Source organism: Conger conger, chromosome 1 (genome assembly GCF_963514075.1).
Source record: "Conger conger chromosome 1, fConCon1.1, whole genome shotgun sequence".
Lineage (NCBI taxonomy): Eukaryota > Metazoa > Chordata > Actinopteri > Anguilliformes > Congridae > Conger > Conger conger.
Genome location: NC_083760.1, coordinates 33,098,805 through 33,120,036, shown reverse-complemented (window position 1 = coordinate 33,120,036; position 21,232 = coordinate 33,098,805). Strand labels below are relative to the sequence as shown.

The following is a 21,232-nucleotide window of genomic DNA, read 5'->3' as shown; positions in this document are numbered from 1 at the left end:
TGCATGAAAGAGTGCCACTAGAATCATCCACAAATAAATCTGAGATAGAAATGGTTCTATATTTTATCAGTTACAGAGGGTCAGAATAAGCCTATACAACAAAGTTGGTACAGGCCTTTTGAAAACAAAGTATTATGATTATTGCATGTTTACTATTTAATCCCACGATAATAGGACATTTAAAAAAATCATACATTATCAAATTAAAAGAAGGTTAATTGGTTTCTAAATTGACCCCAACCATAATAGGAGGGTTAAACTAACTGGGATGACAGCACCTCATCTGAATACTAGTGACCACCACTAGTTGATCCAAAGCCTTGCTTGTCTGCACTCTCCTGGAACAACAGTGGAGGTTAGAGCAATCAGTATTGATAAATATGAGTAGGCATTTCAAATTGGATGAAAAAGGGAGAAAAGGTATTTTAAAAATGGTGGATATTTATCAACGAACCCCAATTACTTACCTGATTATATTTGTCATAAGCCCCTGTACTGTTGCGAAGGGAAAACTCTTGACTACTAACAGGAGTTTTGTTTATTATGCCCCATTTTGCTTCTTAGAAAGCAGCAAAATACAGAAGACTAGGCACAATTATAGTACTGTCTGACGAACGGCATTGATATTCTCAAGATGATATAAAAGAAATTAAAGCACAGCTCCTGGGTCACTGACAACAGCTCTCATTATACACATCATTAATTCTGTAACTATTTTAATATCCACAGCCCAGGAGGAGATTTTATACAGTGCAGTCCCTAAGTATTTGGACAGCAGTACAATTTCTGTCCTTCTGGTTCTGTACACATTTGATTTGAAATTAAGCAACAAAATTGAGGTTAAAGTGTGAACCACTACCTTTAATGTGGTAGTATTTACATCCATATCAGGTGATCCGAGAAGGAATTCTGCAAGAGCAAAGTGTGGAGGCTAAAAGGAACCAAAAGAAGAACCAAGAACCAAAGCACCAGTGGTCTCTTTTTCCCTAATTATGTCCCAAACACTTGAATTTGGAAGCCTATTGTTTGGCCTATATCTCTGTCAGTATTTTCTTATTTCTCAGCCTCATAATTGCCTCCTTGACTGTTATTTGCACGACTGTTGTCCTCATGTTGACAAATGTCAACAACAGACTCCAAAAGTAATCAAAAGCCAAGAATTAAGACTAGATATTGACTTGTACTTGCACCACAAAAGTGATTAAATACACCCGAGTAACCAGAAAAAGTTGAGAAGCCAAATGTCCAATCACCTTTGTCCCCAGAAATGGAGGGACTATGTATTAAAAGGGATGCAATTCCCCCACAGATCACTGAATATGGATGCTAATATCCTCAAATTAAAGATGGCGCTTTCACTTCATTTTCATTGTTGCATTTAAAATCCAATGTGCTGGAGCAAAGAGCTAAAAGAGCAGAAATTGTACCACAGTCCAAATACTTACGGAATGCACTGTATATGTATATATTTTTTTTGATCCACTCCAATATCATTATGTTATTAGTTGATTCCACTGCCTTTAATCAGCAGGGTAATTCATCTCCCGGGACAGTTAGCTTCTCTCATGCGCAATTACGGCGTGCACTACGCTTGCTGATTAGGCAGAAACAGCAAAATAATTCATCAGAAAAATTGCAAAAAGAGTTCATCAAGCGTGCGACTCTGAAATCCCACTCTGGACCTCTGCTTCTTAATAATTAAACCTTGCAATTAAGCCAGCTTACCATACGGATGGGGGTGAGGGGGTCTATGCACTATTCATGAGAATACATAATTATGCGATATATTCCCGGAATAAAAAAAAAAAAAAAAAGGCGAAGTAAATTCACAACGGGGCTGTCAAAATGCAGACGTTTTTATTTGGTTCGTGGCGCTTTTATCTTGTGCGTGAGAAGCTTTCGGGAGAAGTGGGGAGCGCGCCTTTGCCGGTTTCTGCAGTGCAGGCCTGGAGGTCGGTCAGTGGATTCTACAGGAGGGGGGAAAAAAAACAAGCACAGTTGAGACAGAACGGAAAATGCAACAAAAATATACCTTAAAACAGGTCTCCCCTAACTCTCCACCAGACCTGGGTCAAATACGTAATTGTTTTGGATTCAAATACTTTTCTACACTTTACTGACATTGTCTAGTGTATTGAAACATAAACATGAACTATAAAATACTCTCCAAGACTGCAAATCTTGCCTGCTGGTCCTCTTGGTCGGCTCAATTGCACCAGGCAAGATCAATCGAGCACAGAAAAGTATTTGAATCTACTTCATTTGACCCAGGTCTGCCGTCCACATGAAATGAAGAAATTACATCAGACTAAAATAAAGGCCAGCTGAAAAACAGCACACCATGAAATACGGGCTGTGTTTGACGGGCTTAATTGGCCTTGATGGGCCTTGTCTGAGGCTGGCTTGCGGCGCTCCGGCAGTCGTATACGAGGCTGCCAAAGTTCGGCTTTCATCTCGAGCCATGACTCGCGTCCCGCGGGGCGTCTGTGAGTGGACTGAACTGGCGACCGAAGCCAAACACCCGCCGCACTTCATGGGGGCCGACCGTCGAGAGCCGAACGTATGATCGCAGGGTGGCGCGTCAGCGGCCCCCGCATCCCGACTGTCTGAACAGGGGACCCCTCCTTTTTATCACTTCCCTGCTTTCAAAAGACATCTCCACTGGAATGTTATCAGTTTCTTCTGAAGGTCGCCTGATACATTGGACAGCAGACCTGGGTCAAATATGTAGCTATTTTGGATTCAGTGCTCAATTTATCTTGCCTGAGCCAACCAAGAGGACCCCGGCTTCTGGTTTGCACATTTTGAGAGTATTTCATAGGTTTCAATACACCAGACACGCTCTGTAAAGCGTAGAGAAGTAATTTAATCCAAAACAATTACGTATTTGACCCAGGTCTGACTCGTTCTGTGTGCAACACATTGTTGCGTTTGTGGTACTTTTGTAGTCGCATTTACCAAAGTGCCACATATTGAAATTAAGTATTGAAATAAAACCATCAGGTCTGGTGGACAGTCAGTTTAATGAAAGGGAGATTTCATGGTCAACTTTTGTGATAGTTAAAGACCTTAATTGCATAGCCAAGGTGGAAAGTTCAGGGGTCAGAAAGCAAAGTCATTTTACCAAAATACTTTTACTTCAGAAAGGACTTTTGCTTTCTGAATCTGGAGTTCCCACTTCTGTTGTGTTGCTTAGCACAATTGAAATTACCCAGGCAGAGCAGAATACACCAGGGATCATCAAATCTGGATCTGGTTTTCTTTTCTCCCTGATAACTACTGTATTGCTGCTAATTGGCCAGACTGTCTTCTCACCTGACTCCCAGACAAAATGGCCATGATTTGATGATCCCTGGAATACACAGCAAAAAGCAATTAGAATGCACACTAGAAATGACACATTACGACACACCACAGAGTGTGACAAGATAGCTAGTGGATCAGAGTGTGTAAGGACACTGAAGAGTCTCACAATAGTGTGTGTCATTATTACTACACTTGGGTTTGCTAGGATGGTTTTATTGCATTTGTTTGGCTATGTAAGCTGTTTAGTGTTCCTACATAAGCGCCCAAGGCCCAAGTCCTTGCCTTGCCTGTTGTATTCTTAGCACTTGAAACTGTACTGCCCTCTAGGGTCTTCCAGCACACTTGTCCCTGGTTATGGGTTTGCACTTTGTTGTACGTCCCTCTGGATAACAGCGTCTGCCAAATGCCTATAATGTAATGTAAAAGAGCTTTACTTGACTGCCTACATCAGGGGGGTCCAGTCTTATCCAAAAAAGGCCAGTGTGGGTACAGGTTTTTATTTTAGCTCAGCACTACTACACCAGATTCTAATGTCTAATTAAGAACTAAGAACTAATTAAGAAAATCTAAGAACGAATTAATATGACTTTGATAAGTAGAATCAAGTGCTGGGCTGGAGCAAAAACCTGAATCTCAATCTGTGCCCTTTTAAAGTGAGATTGGACGTGCCTGACCTACCTCATTAACCCCTTAAGTCGGTGTGGGATTTTTTTGCGTTCATTCCCTTTTTCACTGTGGAATTTTCTATCACTATGGAAGCAGGATATACCATTTGAAATCATTAAAACCCACGGTTCTATCTGTCTGACCTATTTTAAGATGCCATTGCTTTAGTGAACTGCTTTAACAGTTCCTTATTTTGGAATACGTGGGTGGCAAAACAAGCGTCACCTTTTCTGCATTTTGGTCCAGGAATCCAAATGCATAATAGTTTCTAATTCTAAAAAGCCACAATATTCTGTATCCACTCATATTTCAGTGAGAAAAATGTTCCACTTCCACTGTATTTGAGCTTCTGTAACTTTGTTTTTCGTAATATTTAGAGTAGACTACCTTACATTACATTTTAGTTATTTGGCAGATGTGCATAGGTTCTTCTACAGGTTAAAAGCATCAAATCCATAACTAGTAAAATAGGTATGAAGGGCTGTTGGAAAACCCTTTCAGAAGAGACCAGGATTATGCCTGTAGTCAAAAGGGTTCAAGAATAGTAACCATTGTGTTTTGGGCATGTCATTTTCAAGCTTGTGTCAAGAAAAGGGGTGATACTGAAGGGGTTAATGTGAGAAATAATGGGGAGCCGGAGCAAAAATTTAGTTAAGTGCGTAAGGAAAATAATGAACAGTTTGATTAACTTTTCCACCGAGCGCAAGCTGGTGTGAAACCTGAAGCTTCAAAAAAGACGCATGCCCGGTATACCTACCTGCGAATTACAGCGCTCTGGTGAACTGCTCGGAGCGACTTCCCCGTCTTTTGCATTTGTCTAAAATAAATAAGAGTCAGGTGGTGAAGTCTCGCAGTGATAGTGTGGTTTTCCAAGCAAGGCAAGCAACTCATTAAGACCAAGACAAAAGATTTGAGCATTCGGGGGACATTTTAAATATTCATTGTATGTGTGAATATCGGAAAACAGTGGAAACCTTAAACAAATGAATGCTCCATTTTGATTCATAATGATGTAATTACTCTTCGCAAATTAAAATTCTCCATCCCTGATAAATCACACAAAGGAAATCTGCATTTCTTGAGAGGGATGTGAATATGCATCTTGGCGAGCATTGTTTAATTATTTCTTGCAGCAAAAGTGTTTGCCTCAAATGCATTATGCAAAGGGGGGAAAAAAAACACAAATAGCGTATTTTGAGTTACTTATTTATGAGATGAGAATATCGGAGGGCACAACGGTTAATATGGGAACCGTATAAAGCAAATTAACAAAGTTGTCAAGGGAATAGGATTTTGGCTCGCGCAGCAGTGCCTTATCACATCAGTAAACAAAAGCCGAGAACTTCCTGGGAATTTGTCATCAGACCCAATTAGGTGCATTCGGTGGAGAAATACACGGAGTGTTTTACGCTTTCAAGGAAGAGTGGCAATACAAACATAAATCGAAACACTGAACGCACGTGGCTTTCCTGGTTTGTGCCATTTTCTGCGCAGAATATCTCAATAAATAAATAAATACAGACAAATATAAAGTGCAGCCTTTCTATCAATGTCATGTCTGTCATTTACGTCAAGCTGACATAAAGGTTGTCATTCACAACTCGTCACTCCGGACTGTGAATTTGATATACCGTTCATTATAAATTAGCACATACATGGAATAATTTAACCATGATATAGCATATCGTAGCGCTAATACAGTAAGCATGTAGTGTGTCTATGAGGCAGAGAGAGAGAGAGAGACTGAATATACCATGACTGAACAGGTTTCACACCTCCGATGAATCACGTTGCTTTACTACCGATATCAGTGGATCCCAACAGTCCCCGTAAATAACCTGGCCATTGTTTGTGTTGCCAATAACCTTTTCAATGACTGCTATTACAGGGTCCACGTACTCTGATGTGGTGCAGAGTAAAGCATTATCTGTTAAAGGAAAATTCCAGGCTACACTTTAGAATATGCGTATTGGTGATGTAATACGCATTCAATATCCTATTTTCCTGTGGTGTGTTCTCTAGACGACATCACGCACGCAGCGATATTGCCACAGCAGACACAGCGCAGTTGAATATAAGTGTCTCCAACTCTTTACCAACTACACTATAAGTTTCAGATATTTGTTTCAGTCCCCTGTTTCAGTATCACGGGTTTGGCCTTGAATTACTACTAATGAACTGTCTGCAATCCTCCAACTGAGAGAAATCAATCATTTATCAAGTGGACATACAGATTTTCTGCCATGCTGGCCTCATCTATACTCCGGAATGCAACAGTCTGGCTTTGTGGCAGATTGGGAGTGAACTCTCAAACTTTGCTTTCAGACTTTTAGCGAAGTATTACTTGCAAGCTAATATGAATGTCAATCTAGCTAGTTGTGTATGTCATACCCCTTCTCACAAATGGGCAATGGGTCATTCTTGGTAATGTAGGAAAGTAGCACACAAGGCCATTCTCCTCTGACCTGTGTCATCAACAACGTCTGAACTGCTGCTCACTGGATGTTTCTTTGTTTTTCACACCATTCTCTGAAAACTCAAGAGACAGTTGTGTGTGAAAATCCCAAGAGATCAGCAGTTTCTGAGATACTAAAATATTTGCATTAACAAGCTGATGTACAGGTCTTCCTAATAAAGTGGTCACTGAGTGTATTATACATATCAGGTAACAAACCCTGGAATGAATTGCACATTGCAGTGATATGTTTAATAAGTGTTCTAGTTTGGAATTTTCCTTTAAAACCAAAAATCTGGAGAATAAGAGGTTTCCTATGCAAATGGCCATCAACAAATTATGGCCTATTTACATCCCATGCAAATGGCCATCAACAATTATTATTCATAAATGATTTGTGGGCATGATTGTTTTGGATTCAAATACTGTTCTCTACTTGATTGATCTCACCTGGTTGAATTGAGCCGAACGAGAGGACTAGAATGCTCCAATACACCAGACAAGCTGAGTAAAGCTTTGAATTTGACCCAGATCTGTTTGTGGGTCAGCAATCTGAAAAGGTGTGTGAAAATATTTGGTAATTATTACTGACATGATAATGGTCTGGCTGTATCTCTCTTTCACTCATCAGTGAGCCAAGGCGACATTGACTCAGGCGGTAAGACAACCCCGGCAGTCGGAGGGTTGTCGGTTTGACTCCTGCCCAGGGTGTGTCGAAGTGTCCCTGAGCAAGACACCGAACCCGGAACCTCGTATGGCAACCAATTGCTGTTGGTATGTGAGTGCATGTATGAATGCGTGAATGAGAAGTATCAATTATTCAGCACTTTGGATAAAGGTGCTATATAAATGGCAACCATTTATCATGTACTCTAAAGACGAATAAAATAAACACTGTCTTATATTAAGAGTGTGTAATGTACTGAAACATGCTGAAATGTTCCAGAATAGTCATAATTCCTATCACTGCACCCCTGCTGGATTTCGCTTTCCTCAGGAGCAAAGATTTTTCTCCGATTTTTCCTTCTCAAGTTCCCCCTTGCTCCAGAAATCCCAGCCACAGGGGCTGAAGCTGTGGAGCTAAACTGAACAGCGGAGCCAATGGCTCAAAGCCATGCAGAGCAGTGTGTGGACTTTCCTTCAACTGTTATCCAATTTAAATCGGTCAAGGTTACGGGAGAGCTGCTAAGTCTGGCTACATACAAAAAAGGAAGTGTTCCATAGTGAAACATGCTGTGAGACATGGAGGGGGTGTCAATGGAATACTGAGGCTGCTTGTCATCAGAGTGCCCTGTAGAACTGTGGACGTGTGTGTGTGTGTGCGTGTGTATTTGTGTGTGTAGGTACATGTGTGTCCGTCTATGTGTGTTTGAGCATATGTGTGTATGTGTGTGTGTGTGTGTGTGTGTAAGTACATGTGTGTCCGTCTATGTGTGTTTGAGCATATGTGTGTATGTGTATGTGTGTGTGTGTGTGTGTGTGTGTGTGCGCGCGCATCTGTACGTGTGTGTGTGTGTGTGTAGGTACATTTGTTTGCGTCTATGTGTGTGTGTTTGTGTCCGTGTGTGTGTGTGTACATGTGTGTGTGTGTAAGTATGTGTGTGTGCATCTGTGTGTGTGCATGTGTATATGTGTGTGTTTGTGTCCATGTGTGTGTGTACATGTGTGTGTGTACCTGTACCTGTGGGTGAGTATGTGAGAGTTAGCGAGTGTGTTTGTGTGCGTACGCATTTCTGTCTGTGCACGTGTGTGTGCATGAGAAAGAGAATGTCTGTGTGCACACATGTACTGTATGTGCAGCTGAAATACATTGAACCTTGATGGCATGTCTCTCGCTCTTTAAGTCACCCACTGCCTGATCATTCCTGACAGCAACACTGCACAGGTGCAGCACACACTGTGTTTAGTAGCCCAGTGGGGGACATCTCTCCAGTGCTATGTCAGAATACTCCACCTTCCCGGCAGGAAAGTTTTCACTGTTTGTCTACTACTGTGTAGAACACTAACCCAAACCAGAAGTCTGTAAAGCAAGAAAGTTTACTTTCTTCCAAAATGAAAGTAAAAACTGAAACATATTTTAGAAAAATGAATTGTTCAATAAAAGTTTCATCAGCAGGAGCTTAAGGGGAAGCATTGCAGCGTAGCACTGAAAATGCTGAATAAGGACAAGGCTAAGGACAGCGGGTTTGTTTACGTCAGTTCTAGCACACTGAGCAAGAGTGATATTCAATATTAAGCTCCAGTCTCGGAATCCCTAGAAAGATTAATATCTTGTAGCTACTTGCTAGAGAAAAAGACAAACACAGAGCCTCCACGCAATCTCTTTTTTTCCACTTCCCTGTTTCAGAGGACAGATGAATCTTAATAAAAAAACACATTTTCACCTGGAAACCATATCTAGATGGAGAGTCTCCCCAAACATACTTTGTTTGCAAGTTCCGGAAGCTTCCACCCCTTGTTGTCTTGTAGACAAAGAGCCTCTAATGTGAAGGACACCTATGGCTCTCCTCTTGACTGGCATGTCTCTCATTGGCTTTGTAGGGTGTGAGCAAGAGCAATCGCAGCGCATTTGCAAACTTGCGAGCCTATTCCCTGCAGCTTTGACTACACCCATTCCACTTTTGAGTCCTGGAGCATAAATGGGTTTCCCGTGTTGCAACCCGGTTGCCCTCTATGCAGACGCGTTTCATAACATCCCGCTGTCTGCCAAACGTCACATCTCCGCAGAGGGAGAAACGTTCTATATTCAGAGACTCACAAACATCCGTCACTGCTCTTCATGGTGACGAGGTTCCCCCCCACCCCGTTTTGGGAATCGCTGAACATAAATTGTGTGCGTTTGTTGTTTTTTTCCCCCATTTTTTCTGTTCATTTTCACGTGAGGCGTTTAGATCAGTTCGTCTTTTTCCTCACAACTTCAGTTATGAGAGGGGGATGACACCACTGCCCGCAGGGCTTCAGAAATCAAACGCATCTTTTAGAAATTAAAACGAATGACCTTACTTCCCAACGTAAGTGTACTGTTGAGGGACTGGCACTTCCTGGGCTGAGGGTATGGGGGTTGTGGAATGCACACAGTCTGCCTTTTTTCAACTTTCAATAATTTTGTCTCCCAAATTTGAAATGCCAAACAGCAAAGGCTTGTCACATTGCTACAATGCTCTTAAATGCTTTAAAGTTAAACCTTCATACCTTTAATTTGTTACAAGCTTTTTCTTACTGTTTTATACAGGGCTCATGTGTACTGTCTGCCACAAGGCGGTAGCAGTCACTGGAATAAACCGAGTCAATTACTTATTCAGACTTAATCGAGTTCGAATAAATCACAGAAAAAAAAAGACTTAGGAAGCTTCGATTTAGCGAGCCGTTCCAAAGCGGCAGCCCGGCTTTTCTATCTCCAGCGCACGGAGCGAAGACAAACAGCAACCGTTTCCTTTTTCTCTCCAGCGGTTCAATGGCCCGGCGAAGGAAAACAGAGTGGCTCCCTCTGATTAATGAGCGTACACTGTCTAATGAACAGTAATCTAATGATATAACGCAGTTGCCCCCCTGCGCCCCTCCGGCAACACTCGCCGTGGAAACCGCCGACTGCGGGCCGGGGGGGGGGTTGATTAGAGTTGACCCTAAGTGTGAGGGAAGCTTTGGAAAAACGGCAGACCCCCAACGTGGGAGGGGGGGACCGTTTGTCGTAAAAACCGATCGCGGACAAGAGGGGGAAGAACTAGTCGCGCGCGGGGCTGGGGGAGGAATCGATGGGGCGATCGATGACCGTTTGATTTTTATCACAAAACTCCAAGGGAGAGGAAGGCGACTGATCAAACGTCACCCCGAACGTATCGGCACATCCAACCGTATTAATTAAGAGGAAGTGCTTAGCCGACGGACCAATAAATCAAGCGATATCGTTAATTAAAACAAACGGTTGCGATAAACAGAAAATGATGTGGGCTTGTATGGCGACACTTCTTCCTGGAGTTAGGCCTAAATCTATTCCACAGGGCGTTGACTTTAATGCGTCAGGGACTGTGCGGAGCTCCCCTAAGGCCCAAGTCATCTGAAATGCTTCATATCCAACAACAAATACAGTGCAGTCCGTAACTATTTGGACAGACACACATTTTTTGGGGGGGTTTTTGCTCTGTACTCGAGCAAACAAATGGTTGAATCAGGGGTGCACAGCAAGGGCCGATCTGTTTCAGGATTTTGTGGCAACTTCTGCTCTTAATTATTTAATTACCTCAATAGTGTCTAAATCTGATATGTGCATGAGCACCAGCTACAGTCATGGTCTGCAGGTGTATCCTAAAGGTCTTACTGATCCAGTACAGGAGTGTAGCTTATTGAGCGGTCAGAAAACTAAAATAAAGCTAACTGGTTGGAACAAAAACCAGCACGTAGAGTTGAGCACCCCTGGGTTAAATTAATATCTATGTGGTAAAATTGGGGGGGACTACGTATAAAAATGAGCACAATTCCTACACTGTTCACCCAATATGGATGTAAATTAAATTTACATCCATACTAACATCTCCAATTAAAGTTAGAAATCTCCACATTAAGTTCATAGTCATTGTTCAATTTGTGCTGGAGTACAGAGCCAAAACAAAAACACTTCCAAACTGCACTATATATCATGGAAGTTACAAATCTTAAAACTACCCAAATTGTGTCCCACAACCCACTGTTTTTAATCGATTGCACCAAGCAAACGCTAAAATGAAATGAACTCCAGCTGCTTTACAGCATTTTATGCCTTTTTGCCACGGTGTTATGAGAGTACAACACCCCAAGTTGGACATCAAAATCCTCCCCAAAGAAACTCGACCCCCACCGCCCCCTACTCCCAAATTATATTTCCTTCATCCTACCACACCTCTCCAAAAATCTAATCAAACTAAATCCCACTTTCCAAATCAACGCCTTTACCGCATAGCCCTTCTGCTAGCACCCCATCTCCCAGAGAAAAAAAGTAAGTTGTAGCCATTGTTGTTCAGCCCAGTGATAATGATCCTGCCAATTAGCGGAGTCTAGGCTGAGGGAAATAATTCAGCTCTTTTGTGTCTCGACTATTCTCTGGGCCTATGGTAATTCTGAATCAGCAACGTTCCCATCCAAGTAAATGTGGCAATTAATGAAAAATCTTATTGATGTGGCCTTTTCCAAGGCAATAACTGCCCCGTGGAGTCAATAATTATTTCGATAAGAATTACCTTTATTACAAAAGAGCACACGGCAGCAATATTGTCATTGTGCTTAAACATCTTCCACTGTTGTAACTGCACTTGCTGGGAATGATGGTTTTCATTAAAAGGAAACGCTTGCTAGCTGATTGGGTCAATGGGAGCTGATGGCTTTGGGTTTTCAGAACAGAATGAAATTGCAGGACATTACAAAGACCGGCTATGGAATGTGCTCATTACCGGGTTGGACAATGCGCATGAAACAATTTTTTTGAGGAAACGCATCAGCCCGGAATAAATGTATTTAAATGACACCTCATTACTGTAAACCATAAGTCCTTGGGCCTCTAATGTTAAATTGAAAATGATTTTGAAAAAAAGAGATATTGCCTGAGATATTGCTTATGAGTATATGCAAAGAGTGGGAGAGGGAGCTGTAAACAGACAGTTGGCTGAGGAAGACTGATTGATCAAAGATACTCCACTTCAGGTAAATTATCAACTCGGTCTGTGACAGAGCAGTGCATTATAGAACCTGAAAAGTGTTCCTTGTCTCCAAACTCATTAATATGCATACACAGTCAGGCCTATATCCCGTTTGATTCTACGGGTTTTAAAGACACGGCTCGTATTTTCGACAGCAATTAGACTTGCATCTAAGCCTGCTGATAAATATTCTCCAGAGCCGTAGTTCGCCCCAGAACTGATTTCAAAGCCACGTCACGCTTCGAAAGTGACTCGGACGGAAAGCGCCACTCTTGCGGTGATTGGACATTCTGTCACATGAAATCCCATTAATAAATCTATAGTCAGTTTAGGATGAAGATGTAAGTCTTTTAATAATCCATTAAGGTTTCATCATTGCCGCATGTGCGAAATTTGACTTTTAAATGTCCGTTCAGCTTCCCTATCCAGTTAATGGCGAGTATGCTAAGAGACACTTCTGTAATCTCTACTGGGATAACTGCTGAACGGCAGACTGCAAAACCTCTTTGACAGCATTTAGCTGTGCTGAAAGGCACAATTCAGTCCATATAGCTGCAGAGCACCATCCACTGAGCGTAGCTGTGAGAAACAAGCATGCACCTCTTTGTCCTTTCCTGTAGGGGGCGGTGGTGGCACGTCTCCGCAGGGCCTGCTACTGCAGGCTTCTCCTGACTCACCCGGCCCTGGCGAAGGGCTACTGGGGATCTGCCAGCAGAAAGGAAGCCGAATGAGCAAACGCTTGGCGAGGGCAAGTGCTAAAGCTCGCTAAAATGACAAAAGTGTCAAGCTGGCGACAGTCAATTATGTAAATGTTTTGGATTTAAATGCTTTTCTATGCTTTACTGAGCTTGTCTGGTACACCGCGACCTATGCAACACTTTCAGAAAGTTCAAACTCACCCTTGGTTGCACCAAGCAAGATGAATAACAGGATATACTTTATTGAACCCTGTGGGACAATTTGTCCTCTGCATTTGCAATTTGTCCTGGGCTTCAACTACCAAGCTTGTGGGGACCAGTCATGTACCTTAGCCATGTACCTTAATTGATTAAGCTCCAAACATTTTAAAATCCAAAAACATTACGTATTTGACCCCGGTCTGGGTGACTGTTTCACTGACCTTGCTAGAGCCCACTGACACGGGCCTCGGACTGCCTGGAGCCTGGGACTGTTTGGAGATGGCCTCACGGGGGGCCTGCTGTACGCTTGTGGACTGAGGCTCATCATGATCACAGGGGGCCTGCTGCACGCTTGTAGACTGAGATTCGCCGCGATCACAGGGGGTCTGCTGCACGCTTGTGGACTGAGGCTCACCGTGATCACAGGGGGCCTGCTGCACGCTTGTAGACTGAGGCTCACCGTGATCACAGGGGGTCTGCTGCACGCTTGTGGACTGAGGCTCACCGTGATCACAGGGGGTCTGCTGCACGCTTGTGGACTGAGGCTCACCGTGATCACAGGGGGTCTGCTGCATGCTTGTGGACTGAGGCTCACCGTGATCACAGGGGGTCTGCTGCATGCTTGTGGACTGAGGCTCACCGTGATCGTACTGCTCCTCTTCAACGACCTTGGCCTCAGTCTGTAAATGGCGTCAGACCTTGGTTAAATAGACGTGTTTTCGAGTGACATACTTTTCTAAGCTTTGCTGAGCTTGTCTGGTGCATTGTCTGGTGCATTGGAACCTATGTAATACTCTCAGAAAGTGCAAATCCCACCTTCTGGGCCTCTTTGTTGGCTCAATTGCACCAGGCGAGATCAATCAAGCAGAGAAAAGTATTTGAGTTCAAAACAATTACGTATTTGACCTAGTCCTCACAGAACTAAAAAAAAACTGGCAATGTGGTCCATCTTATGTGTACTTGTACTTTCAATCCTCATGTGACTTCAGCCTACTGTTAATCCAAGTTACTCGACGTACCTCTTCTCTGTAAGATACATATTGCATGTGACAAGCATTTGCTGCACATACAGCGGGCTGATCAAACAGCGTTACCACAAGCCTGAACTCAATTAGCATTCGTTCTAAGCAATGACTCACAACGCAAAACATTCGTTCCTTACGTCAGCTCTGTTTCTTAACAGAGGTGCTTTGACGAGCGGGGGGAACGTTCCCGTCGGCCCGCACGCGTTACAGCGTGGCGGTGAGTCAGCGCTAAGCGCGAAGCGTCAACGGGGCGAACCGAACCCGTCTTAAGGACGGGCGTGGGTTGTTGCACCTCGTGGGATGCGGGTTTTGCTCAGCGCCGACGGCGTCTACCTGATCGATGGGCAGGTCGGCCTTCACCCTGCCGTCGTCCTGCACCTCGGTCGCGCCCGTCGTTTCCTTCCTCCTGCCTTTGGCTCTGAACACGCCGCCCACTGCGGGGGGGAAAGACATTAATCAGCGTTACTCCCGGAGCGGGCAGTCAGTCACAGAGGCGCGCGCCTCCGTCTGTTTTGCCCCTCCATATCCCCCCTCCCCCCGGCTTCGAAGGTGATCAATAGTTCCTTCAATCAATTCATTTATACGGACTGCGCGGTGGGACTGAAGGTTATTGTGAGTCTAGACGTTTTTTCTTTTGTTGCCGTTTTCCCGTTGGACCCCCGGGAAGTTGCGCTGAATAAAATACGGTTTTGACTACTTAAAACTGTGGTGACGTAGGATACAAAACTACATTATTCTACATAAAGAACTATGATGTGCAGTACTGTGCAAAAGTCTTAGGCACCTGTCAAAAAATTTACTTCAGATGCACTGTCCTGCAGTTTTATAAGAAAATCAGCTTGTACGTTGCTCCATGCATATTGGGGCAACTTGCCGCAGTTCTTGCTGCAGACTTTGGCCGTTCCACTTGCTTCTGGCTCTCCAGGTAATGTTTTATTAGAAAAGCGGTCTGTTACTTAATATGTTACTTTATCTAACAAAATAAAAAAATTTGGGAAATCTCAAATTAGCACCTTTCTGCTGACACACTAAAGCAGAAAACAAAAAAATTGAGGGGGTCCAAACACTTTTGCACAGTGCCGTTAGTGCATTTACATTTTACATTTTAGTCATTTGGCAGACGCTTTTAATCCAAAGCGACTTACAAGTGCATAGGTTCTACCATAAGTCAAAGCATCACATCCAGAAACTAGCAAAATACATATGAAATGCTGTTCTAAACATAGTTGTAATCATAAGTGCATTTTCTTTTCTTTTTTTTGGGGGGGGGGGGCGGTTAGACAAGGATAGGGATATCAGAAAGGAGGGGTAGGGGAAATCGGGAGGGAGGACTAAGGTACAGTTTGAAAAGGTGGGTTTTGAGTCTCTGTCGAAATAGGGGGAGGGATTCTGCTGTTCTGACAGTGGTAGGCAAGTCATTCCACCACTAAGTGCAGTGCAAGGCTCTCTCAGACCTTCCCTGGCCACGATACCCTGCATATGTGCATGATGCAGTGAGGGGTCCTACAGCGCAGAATGGGTTCAGATCATGCCTGAGCCTAAAGTAACCAGGAGTATTTCTGGCAGGAGACCCCTGTAGCATTGTGGAGGGAGGGCGGCTAACAGGGTCCCCAGCGGTTCCACTGGCCAATTGGAGAGCTGCGATGTGCCTGCGCTGGCTGGGGTGTCCTCCAGCTCAGTAGTTGCAGCTGCACTGGCAGTGAGCGACTCTCTCAACAACACCAGGAAGTGAGCTTCAAAAAGGAAGCCCGGTTTTGGCCACTTCTTATAAACCCCTAAACCAGTGCTGCTCAACTCCACCTGCTTGGTTCAGATGATAAGCTCATTTGTGAAATCAGGTGGTGCAGCGCACGGTTGAAGCAAATGCATGTAGACACTGCAGGACGTGGAGTTGAGTAGCGCTGCACTAGAACAGAACTGCCACAGAAATGTGTTGCAACTGGAACAGCTATCCGTATCTGTTAAATAAGTTACAGTGCACTTCGGTTGCTGATTAGATACCATATTTGCATTAACGAGCTGGAGTAGAGCTGTACCTAATAAAGTGGTCATATTACATATTATTAGAATTTTGTCATTTTAAATGGGCATCATTCCTGTGGCTGCTTCTGCTTGTGGGCCTGCTTTTATTGATGCTTTTCTACCACCGAGTGGTAAAATAATAGTACTGGGGCATCTTTGGGGGAACCGCCCGTTCAATTATTGACTGAGAGGGTAATGTCATTTATAAAGCTGCTTCTGTAGGTCAGAGCCACATCCTACCCATAAAATCTACTGTCCACAGAATTAGCACAGCACCCCTCAGTTAAATAGACGCATTTCCCCTCTGTAAATATTTCCAAAAGAAGGAGTTTCTCATTACAAGTAAATACCATCTTTACGGTGTACATGAGAACCAGGCTTCTGCGGTTACAAAAGCCCCGGCAAGCGTCTGAAGTAAGTGTGTGAAGGATGGAGACGGCAACCTTTTGGTATGCTACGGGTTCCAGCTCCCTGTATCTTAGGCCAAATTGGATTAGCTTTATTGCTTTTAGCTGCCACGGGCTAATTCCGTTCTCCAGGGTAGCTGAGGCCGAACCCATCAACGATGATGACAGCGGGGCTCTTGTGAACGTTTCCAGACGATTGGCCGGGCCGCCTCGGCCCCGAAACATTAGACACGCGGTGTCCAAAGCACACACGGTGCATTCGCACGTGCGCACGTAAGCGTCTAGCTCCCCCAACAGCATCTGTGAGAAACCGGGAAAGGATTAGCGCTTTTAGCATTCGTGGGCCTCTGAAAGAAGAGCTAATGAGCCATTTTCCCTGGCACTTTTTTAAACATTTTTAATGGCTCACCCTCGCTCACCCCAACACACACACATGCCAGTCGACACTAATGATGGTCTGACACACTGTGTCACCGAGCGCTCGCCTGTCCCTCAGTGGTGGGATAATATAGTTGAAAGGAAGGCCCCGACTCACTTTTTATTAACAGTACTAATGAGTTTATAGCCTAGCTTCGGTCTGCGTGTCACTTGAGTGTTCCAGGGCCGGCCAGAGACTCCGCAGGGCCGCTTTTATAACCGGGGCCCGCTGGCTTATGGTCCCTGTCCTGCTATTGCACACGAAACGCCAGAGGAGGAGAAGCCACCGAGGCGAGGAGGTCATTGCCGAGGGGGGCTGTGTGTTAAATGACTGCATCATCCCTGTCCGTGTGTAATTGCTGCACTTAGTGAGTGTCTCCTGGAGGTCGTGACATCACCCGCTTGGTCACTGCTTCTTTTTTTTCTTGATAGGTTGCGTAAATGAACGACACAACTTTGCGTGTTATTTCGCTGACGCTTTACTCCGAAGCGATTTACAGTTGACTAGACGAAGCTGCAGACAATTCCCCCAGGAGCAACGCAGGGTTAAGGGCCTTGCTTAAGGGCCCGGCAGCAGATCTTTTCGTGGCTACACCGGGGATTGAACAACCAACCTTGCGGGTCCCATTACATTACATTAAATTACATTACATTACATTAATGCCATTTGGCAGACGCTCTTATCCAGAGCGAAGTACAATTGATTAGACTAAGCAGGAGACAATCCTTCCCTGGAGCAATGCAGGGTGAAGGGCCTTGCTCAAGGGCCCAATGGCTGTGCAGATCTTATTGTGGCTACACAGGGGATCAAACCACCGACCTTGCGGGTCCCAGACACATGCCTTTACCACTACGCTGATTAACACTATGGAAGGCTATAATAACATGATAAAATGCATCCTGTTCTTTCTAAAGGTGGTGAACACGCTTCCTCGATGTAGGTCTATCTCCGAAAGGTGATTTGTGTCAAAAAGACAATGTACCCCTAGCCCCTCCCATCTCAAACACATACGCACACACACGTATATACACTCTCTCTCGCTCTCATACGAACACAGATATAAACACACTAACACACATTCAGATGTGCATGTACACAATGCAAACATATACCCAGGATGTATAGAGGCCGTATAGCTGGAAACCCACTGAGCAGACCCAGTGTGAGATGAGATACCTACCCCCTGCTGCCAGCAGATGTGAGACCACGGGGGCCAGTCTGTGTGGTCTCTCCCTCTCCGGCTTGGCGTGGAAGTAGGAACCTGTGTGTTTGCTATGGTTCCTCTTGGCGGGGTTCTCCACCTCATCTCCCAGAGACTGGGCCCTGTACTCCGAAAGCTGAGGGAAAAACCCAAAAACACAGTTTTGCACACAAAGCTGCCGTCGGGTTCGATAACGGCTGCTATCCTGGCTTCTGAAGCAACGCTTGTGATCCTCCACCACAGCACTCAGCACTTATTGGACTTACCTGTAGCATTTTTATGTGAGATGTCTGTCTGTATTTTTGTTTTTGTTTTTATTTCTGTCTTGTACTGTATGTTCCTGTTGCACTGTCCATGTACTTCTGGAGAGCTTTCTAAAAACAATTTCCCACGTACATTCTGTCCATATCTGCAAATGGCAAAAATAAACTGAACTGAACTGAACTGAACTGAATAGCCACACGTGTACTGCAGGCACACGCTTGCACGCCTGGTCATTTTTCATTGAATTTGCATAGAGACGTACACACACATACATTACACGACCTCAGCTACCCGGGGCTTTGTGCGCAAGTGAGCTCATGTGTTTTTGTCCGTACCGTGCAGGGGCACCTTGGAAGGGAGGTGGGGAGCGGGTAGGACAATTCCGGGGGCCATGACTGATGGGGGCCCTCAAAAAATATGACAGTAGGATTTTCTGAGGTGACAGGGCCCAATGGTAAATATTCCTCTGGGGTCTGAAAACGGTGGTGTCGCCCTTGCGTGTCTGTACGTGTAACGCGCGTTATGCACACATCGTGGGTAATGTACAAAAAAACAAAAAAGAAACACAGACTTGTTTTCTCCCTCCCTTTCTTCCATCTCACTCTTAGGTTTTTCCACTGACCTCAATTTTTTCCTGGGCTGATACGCGGCGAAGCTCCCCGGACTCCCGTCGGTATTGGATTCATCTGTTTCCAATAGATCCTGCGCGCGGTCGATCAATCACTGCAGAACGCGGCCCGCTAATCATTTATTGATGGACCGGGCCGGCTGCGCATATGTAACCGCATTCGTCTTATTTATCAGGCCGGATCAAACAATGGGAATCCAAACGGGCTTAAAAAAAGAGGTGGGGGGGGGGTGGCTACTGAGGGGGGATAGCTTATTCTTCGGGGCAGACGGCCGATGCGTATTGATGAGAGCTGGGGGCTCGGGAGACTGGGAGGGGGGGGAGAGAGAGGGGGGGAGAGAGAGGGAAAGAGAGAAGGAGAGAGGGAGAAGGAAAGAGGGAGAGAGAGGGGGAAAGAGAGGGAGGGAGACAGAGAGAGGGGGAGAGAGGGGGTGAGAGGGAGAGAGAGGGGGAGAGGGGGAGAGAGGGGGAGAGAGAGAGGAGCAAAGGAGAAAGAGCAGTTGGAAGAGTTCACGGTCTTCAACATGGGGTGAGCGGCAGCTGAATAAATTATTTGCCGTGTTGCACTTGGGTTTTTTGGGGGTTTCATGCAACCGTCAGGCAACAAAGTGAGATTTCAGCCTCCAAGGAGACGGGGGGGGGGGGGTTTGGCTTGATGCTTTTTCGGTTAGCTCCCCAGCTTCTGGTCGACCCGCAGCTAGTTTTTGCAGAAGATTACCCGAGGATGAGCGCAGCCTTCGACAAGAACACGCTTTAGGCTAACGCTGACTGTTCACCTGCTAGCACAGGGGGCTCCAGAGGGGCGGAATGGTAACCTGTACGTTTCTTCATTTTTAAAACACACGGTCAATGTTCATTGGCGTTCCTTTGAATTTTCACAAGCCGTCCGTGGAGCTTGTAAAAACGGAGGGCCAGTTCGCTCCACGACCATAGCCGGGAGAGAAATGAGCCCTTGGTAAAGCTTTGATAGTCTCTCGGTGTATCCCACCTGCTCGCTTTCCTGCGTAAATGGCTGGACGAGAGCTCTGAAGCAATCATTACAAACCACTTTCCTGAGGAGTCAGAGCACTGACTGGCGCTCAGCTAACCGGTGTTTCGCAGAAGACCGAAAGAGAGCGACCCGAAATTGGATTTTGAAACAATAAACGGTAATTCACAACATAAGCCAAATACGTCTGAACAGGTCGAGCGATACACCGACGGGAACTTAAGGTGATTAGGTGAAAAACTGATTTGCAACTGCAATTCACAACATAAGCACAGTTCATTCAGGAAAAATCTAATATGTCAATGAAACAGGGCGGCCTGTAGCGTAGTGGTTAAGGTACATGACTGGGACACGCAAGGTCGGCGGTTCGATTCCCGGTGTAGCCACAATAAGATGCGCACAGCTGTTGGGCCCTTGAGCAAGGCCCTGTACCCTGCATTACTCCAGGGGAGGATTGTCTCCTGCTTAGTCTAATCAACTGTACTTCTACCAAATGCCATTAAGAGGAAAGGGTCAAATCAATACAGTGATCACTTTTATCCTAAGAAGAAGAAACCATGGGAATTAAGCGATTCACTACAATATGAACACCATCATTAAAGAAAAAAAAAGTAAATATTGGGGTAAAATGTTGTTCAGAAAATAAAAATGGTCAGAGAGAATAGTCCACCCCTTAATGAGTCCACCCCAATTGCTTCGACCAAGCTGACTGATACCTTGCATGGCAGCCTTTAACTGTTGCTGTGGACATGGGTGTGTGCGCATGGGTGAATGAGAGGCATTAACTGCAAAGGGCTTTGGATAAAAAACTCTATGAATGCAGTCCATTTGTCAGTGATTTCCCAGTGGAGGGACAGCACGTGAAACCAGAAGGTTGCGGGTTTGAACTTCCGCAAGGACCCTGTCCTGACATCACTTAACTGAGCTTGCCCAAGTAAACACCCTGAAACATAAATAGATAATGAATAAAATGTAAGCTCAGTATTTCATAAATAAATAATGTGATCTAATGTAATGTCCAATGCATGACATTGTTCTTGGGGCACCTGGTAGGGTAGTGTAATCACATCTTGCGCTGCCATGGCGATCACATTGGATACGTGTCCGTTTCCCCGCCGTGCTCCATTATTAACCACTGTTACCAAGCTCAGCTACAGAACACCGGTTCGCACCAGGAACGTAAACGTCACCTGCTGCCCCCAGGAACCTGTGCTGACCTCATGCGGTCATGACCTCGTCAACCCGTGCTAATTTCATCATGTTGTGTGGATATCGCATCACCCTGTA

General features: G+C 44.8%; 1 protein-coding gene across 1 annotated transcript in view; it reads right to left on the bottom strand.

Annotated features, from left to right (window-relative positions):
• Window positions 1-1,857: 1,857 nt before the first annotated feature.
• The window catches only part of LOC133123607 (doublecortin domain-containing protein 2), a 36,088-nt gene continuing 16,713 nt past the window's right edge, over window positions 1,858-21,232 (bottom strand). The window contains exons 7-13 of the mRNA XM_061234118.1: window positions 18,045-18,201; window positions 14,351-14,451; window positions 13,214-13,672; window positions 12,694-12,798; window positions 4,730-4,789; window positions 3,316-3,352; window positions 1,858-1,967 (exon numbers count right to left, since the gene is read on the bottom strand). Of these exons, the coding sequence (XP_061090102.1) occupies window positions 1,858-1,967; window positions 3,316-3,352; window positions 4,730-4,789; window positions 12,694-12,798; window positions 13,214-13,672; window positions 14,351-14,451; window positions 18,045-18,201 (1,029 nt within the window). The remainder of the gene's footprint in view (window positions 1,968-3,315; window positions 3,353-4,729; window positions 4,790-12,693; window positions 12,799-13,213; window positions 13,673-14,350; window positions 14,452-18,044; window positions 18,202-21,232) is intronic.